At 44.3% G+C, this 6115-nt stretch overlaps 1 protein-coding gene across 1 annotated transcript; it reads right to left on the reverse strand.

The window, feature by feature from the left end:
• Window positions 1–2659: 2659 nt before the first annotated feature.
• LOC147986899 (uncharacterized) lies at window positions 2660–4029 on the reverse strand. The gene is made up of 2 exons (XM_087540190.1): window positions 3556–4029; window positions 2660–3469 (listed from the first exon to the last, which is right to left on the reverse strand). Exons 1-2 carry the CDS (start codon window positions 4012–4014, stop codon window positions 2813–2815), a joined length of 1116 nt encoding a protein of 371 aa, XP_087396316.1. The 5' UTR covers window positions 4015–4029; the 3' UTR covers window positions 2660–2812.
• Between the last annotated feature and the right edge of the window lie 2086 nt (window positions 4030–6115).

Genomic DNA, 6115 nt, shown 5'->3' on the forward strand with positions numbered 1-6115 from the left:
TATTAGTATTTTAAAAAACATAAATTTTATTAAATGTTTAAAAAATGATGAAATTAAGAAATATTAGCATATATTAATTATTGTTGACACAATTTTAGAAAATGTTGATAGCTTCTAGAAATAATGCCTCTGCATTTCAAATAAATTTATGTGATTTTGGTATATACATATGCAATGTACAAATAGATGTTTGATAAAAAACATGTTTCGTGCCATTAGGAAATAATGTCTCAAGTTTCAAAAAAATATATGTCACGACATTTCGAAAATGTTTAAGCAAATGTAAAAATATGTTCTTGTTGTTAAAAAAATGCTTATTACCATTTAATAAATGTACGTGACATTTTGAAAAAAAATGTACTCACATTTCACAAAAATGTTCATGACATTTAAAAATATATTTAAACAGTGTAAAAGATATATTTGGTGTTAAAAAATGTAAGACCGCATGGTATGGAAAATGTTACCGTGTATTTAAAAAATTATTCAAAACATGTATTCTTTAATAATGTAACTAAAAAATCTTAAATGTATCGAAAAGTAATGTTTCAGACCTTTACCAAAAGTGTATAGTGTGTATGAAAAAGAATGGACATCGAAACATGTATTTAAAATAATCTTACTTTAAAAATGTTAAATGTGTATAAAAATAACGGAGCAATGTATACCAAAATTTGCAAATGTGTATGAAAAAACTAGACATCAAAATAATATTTGAATAATATTTTAAATCATGTATTGGAAAAGTGTTAAATGTGTATAAAAATCATGTTTCAGATGTATACAAACAACGTACAAATGTGTATGAACAAGAATAGATATGAAAACATGTATTTGAAAAAAAAATGATAATCATCTATTTGTAAAATGCTAAACATGTATAAAAATAATGTTTGCTTTTTTTGTGGGGGAGAAATGTATGATATCATTTAAATAATAGACATCAAAACATCTATTTCAAGAAATTGTAATGATGTATTTGAAAAATACATTAAACATGTATACAACTAATGTTTTAAGTGTATAAAAATGTACAATATGCATGAGAAAAATAGAGATCAAAACATGTATTTTAAAAAAGGACATGCTCCTGATGTGGACGAAAAATGTACATTACGGGAGAAAAGTAGACATGTGTTCCAAAGTAGACATGTGTTGCAAAAAAACCCCGCAATGAAACAGAAAAAGGTAAGAAAGAAAGAAAAAAATGAGAAAGTGAAACAAAATAAAACATTAAAAATCAAAGAAAATCATAGCCAAAAAAGTGGAAACAAATGAAAACCAAAGAAAAATCAAAGAAACAAAAAACCCCAAGAATACCATTACAAAACAACAAAAAAGTTGTTTTTGTTAGTATTGTCACATGTACACAACGTATCACATTTATACCTAGTTATCTTATTTGGAAGGAGAGTATAAGAAACTTGACATCTCTCAACTCACGGGTGCTAGTGGAGAATCAATGTCCATACACTTATCTATCTCGTATTTTCAATCAATATATAAATATAGAAGGACAATGTCTTTCTCAACAAGTGAGGAAGAGGAAGAGCATTAGCCGGCAATGCCCATGCATAAGTGGCCAAGCTAGCCAGAATAATATGTGGATTCATTGCTAATTTTTAGATTTTCTCGTATTGTACAATAAGTCAATAATTATATAGTTTTGGCTTTTTTTTCAAAGTTGTGGTGTCAGCTGACTCCACAGCTTATACGTAGAATCGTCACTGCCACACATAAGAGAGGTAGGTGGGGCGGAAGAGACGGTGATAGACATGAAAAAGTAGATGGCTTAGAAGAGGCATGGGTACCTATAGGGAAAGTGAGAGACAGGAGGAGAGAGAGACATGGGAAGAGAGAGAGAGCGCCCTGCATATGATTTTGATTTTTGAAGCTTCATAAAAATCATATTCTCAAGTTTAAAAGAAAAAGTAAATAAGAAAGAATATAATTTTCTTTGTGTCTTTCTACTTGTTCTCTTCCAAAATTGGCAACGAACCAAATCCTTTAGCCTGTTGACTCCTCCCCAAGAAAAGCCTAGGGTTTCCTTGCGTCTCGCCGACGCCGCCGTTGGTCCGCCTCGTCTCCGGTAGCCTTAAGGCCATGGCGGCACGGTGGATCTCAACCTTTACCGGTGGGAGGGCTCCACTTTCAGTTGTCTCTTCGTGTTCTACTTAGGAAGACGAGACGGCGGCGGCTCCCTGAAGATGGAATAATGTTCTCCCCGCCTAGCCCCCGTCTTGATGGTGTGTCTAGTATCATCGATGGGTGTGTGGAGGTGTGTCTCCGGAAAATTTATCTTTGGTGGATTTGCTCGGATCTGGTCGTAGTTTGTCTACGTTCATGTGTTTTCAGGTTTGATCCTTCCGATCTACACTACTCTTCATCGGCGGTGGTTGTTGTTCTCTTGTGCTGATCCTATGGGGCCTTAGAGCATTACTAGTAGAACCCTCAAACCCTCAAATCCTTAAAGCAGTTTTAAGGGTTGAGAAGTGCCACTTTTTGACACTTTTAAGGGTTGAAAAACAGGGGCAAATACTAGAACCCTCAAACCCAACCCTTAAACTGCTTTAAGGATTACATTTGAGGATTCTAGTCTTTGCCTCGACCCCAACCTTTAAATCTATCATTTGACATCTCACAATTTATAACAACAAGAACACAATCAACTTCCAAACAAACTACCAAATGACAATCATTGATGCATGGTTTAATAGTTTACATCACAAAATCATCATCTTCCTCCTCTCATCGGCACCATCACCAAAAAGTTGCACCTCGGCGCCATCTCCTAGACCACAAGCGGGCTCCATCAAGCATCTCCATCGGCACCGGTGGAGTCGTACACACCGCCATCACAACAACTACTCATCGGAGTGTCACCTCGAAAAGTAGAGGACGCAACACGGAACATCCTCTTCCTCTCTGCGATGTCCTCCTTGTAGTCCTTCCACCATTGCAATTGGTCTTGATCCATGTCCTTCTTGGACATCATCATGTGCTCTTTCTCTTCCACCATGAGTTCTTTCCATACCTTTGCCTCTTTGAGCTTGATCATCCTCTCCTCCAACTTGGCCTTGCGCTTTGCTTCTTCACGCTTTGCTTCAACTTGTGCAAGCTTGACCTCTTTCTTCTTCTCGGTGATAAGAAGCTTCGTCTCCAATGTCTTCGTTGTCAATTCCTCTCTTGCCTTCATCATGTGGTCCATCTTCTCCCTTAGGCTTGACGCCTCTTCTTCCATCTTCACCCTTAGCTTGCCCTTCTTGGTTCCCTCGGGCTTGCCCAAGTTCCTCTCCTCCTCATCTTCACTATCATCCATCCTTAGCATTGCCGACTTCTTGGGTGCGGTCTCTTGATCCCTCAACTTCCACTTGTCAAAGGTTTGAAGAATTGACCAAACATGCTTAAATGGGAATGGCTTGCCCTTGGAAGCGGCCATCTCCTTGTACCTCATGCCGGCAATTGTCTCCTATCAACCACACATAAATCACATAAGAACCCACCAATAGCATAGTGCACACACATAATCAAAATAGTGAAGAAATATGTACTCACATAGTCACTCTCCACGGTTCCACTAGGTAGTGCATCCCTCACTTGGTCCATGGCCGCACTCCAACGAGCACAAGCAGGCTTGATCAACTCCCACCGGCCTTGAAGCGACCGGAAAGTGCGATGGATGAACCCACCATTCTTCGGCTTGATCCTACAATAGACGTCCTCGATCCTTTGCCAATACCGTTTACCGGTTTGATCGGTGCCGGTGGTTGCATCCATTCCCACAGCTGCCCAAGCACGAACCAAGAGGACATCTTCCTCCTCGGTGTAGTTTGTCGACCGCGCGTGTGGGCGGGAAGCGGCGGTGAATGCCTCCTCCCCTATCTCGGCCACCTCCTCCTCGTCATCCCCTTCATCCTCCTCATCTTCCTCCTTTTCCTCCAAGTCGTCACCAACCCTAAAGGGGTCTAGAGGCGGAGCTCCGAGGTCCACCTCCGCGTTTTGGAGGAGGTCCATGAACGAGGATGGGTGAGGGAGTCCTAGATTAGGGGGTCTCCGGACAGCCGGACTATCTCCATTGGCTGGACTGTTAGACTATGAAGATACAAGATTGAAGACTTCGTCTCGTGTCCGGATGGGACTCTACTTGGCGTGGAAGGAAAGCTAGGCAATACGGATATGGATATCTCCTCCTTTGTAACCGACCTTGTGTAACCCTAACCCTCTCCGGTGTCTATATAAACTGAAGGGTTTTAGTCCGTAGGACAACAACCACAACATACAATCATACCATAGGCTAGCTTCTAGGGTTTAGCCTCTCCGATCTCGTGGTAGATCTACTCCTGTACTACCCATATCATCAATATTAATCAAGTAGGACGTAGGGTTTTACCTCCATCAAGAGGGCCCGAACCTTGATTAAAACATTGTGTCCCCTGCCTCCTGTTACCATCCGGCCTAGACGCACAGTTCGGGACCCCCTACCCGAGATCCGCCGGTTTTGACACCGACATTGGTGCTTTCATTGAGAGTTCCTCTGTGTCGTCGCCGTTAGGCTTGATGGCTCCTACTATCATCGATAGCAGTGCGGTCTAGGGTGAGACTTTTCTCCCCGGACAGATCTTCGTATTCGGCGGCTTCGCACTGTGGGCTAATTCGCTTGGCCATCTGGAGCAGATTGAAAGCATCTGGAGCAGATTGAAAGCTACGCCCCTGGCCGTCAGGTCAGATTTGGAAGTTTAAACTACACGGCCGACATCCGCGGAGATGTGATCTTCGACGGATTCGAGCCACTGCCGGGTGCGCCGCACTGTCACGATGGGTATGACCTAGCTCTGCCGCCGAACAGTACCCCAGAGGCCGCGCCCGCATCAGCTCCGACCCTTAGCTCGGAGCCAACTACGCCAATCGAGGACGGGTGGTTAGACACCGCCTCAAGGGCTGCAGTCTAAACGGCGATCGAGCCGAACACCAGCCTAATCCTCTGCGCAGCCCATGACCCGAAGGTGCCGGACTCTTTTCCTGACTCCGAACCGCCCGCGCCCCTGCCAATCGAATCCGATTGGGTGCCGATCATGGAATTCACCGCCACGGATATCTTTCAGCACTCACCCTTTAGCGACATTCTGAATTCACTAAGGTCTCTCTCTTTGTCAGGAGAGCCCTGGCCAGATTATGGCCAACAGGATTGGGATGCGGACGACGAAGAAATTCGACGCCCACCCACCACCCACTTAATAGCCACTGTCGATGACTCAACCGACATGCTCGACTTCGACTCCGAATACATCGACGGTTTGGACGACGATGCGGGAGGCGAAGAGGAACCACCGCCCATAGTGCGCTGGACGTCCACCTCATCATATGACGTATACATGGTGGACACACCAAAAGAAGACGACGACGAGGAACGGAAGGACGCAACGAAGGCTTGTTCCCTCGAGAAGCAGCCAAAGCGGCGGCGCAAGCGCCGCCCCAAATCCCGCCTCGGCAGAAATAACGATCATACAGACCCAGCGCTGGAGCAGGGCGAACCACCGCCGGACCACGGAAATACGGAGAATCAAACTGAACAAACCAATTCTGTCAAAGATGATAGTCCGGACGACATAACGCCGGACAAGCACCCGGAGCAGCAGAATGCCCGCCAAAGGCTTGTTGCCACCGCGAGGAGTCTGAAAAAGCAGAAGCAAAGGCTCAAGGCTGCGCAGGACACACTCCAAATCATATGGAGTAAAGTACTCAACACAGGAGCGAAGTACGGCGGCAATCGCCCCACCAAGAGCTACCCAAAGCAGAAGTTGCTACCTGAATTCCATGAGGAGGCCTCAGACCCCCCCCCCCACAACCAAAATTTAAAACAGCCATCTGGCCGGATAGACGACCTCACGGCCAACATAAAGCGGCAAGCAATGCCGCACATAAGCCAATACGCGGTCTACACGAGGGCTCGCATCAAAAGGAGGGCGAAACCAGATCCATCTATGGACCACACAAGCATGCTCCAGCATACGATGCAACACAACAAACATCCGAAGAACGCGGTACACCCAGATATAGGGGTGCCGCACACCCCCTATGCTTCACCGATGAGGTGCTGGACCATGAATTTCTAGAG

This window comes from Triticum urartu, chromosome 2A (assembly GCF_056163025.1).
Source record: "Triticum urartu cultivar PI428250 chromosome 2A, HENAU_Tu73, whole genome shotgun sequence".
NCBI lineage: Eukaryota > Viridiplantae > Streptophyta > Magnoliopsida > Poales > Poaceae > Triticum > Triticum urartu.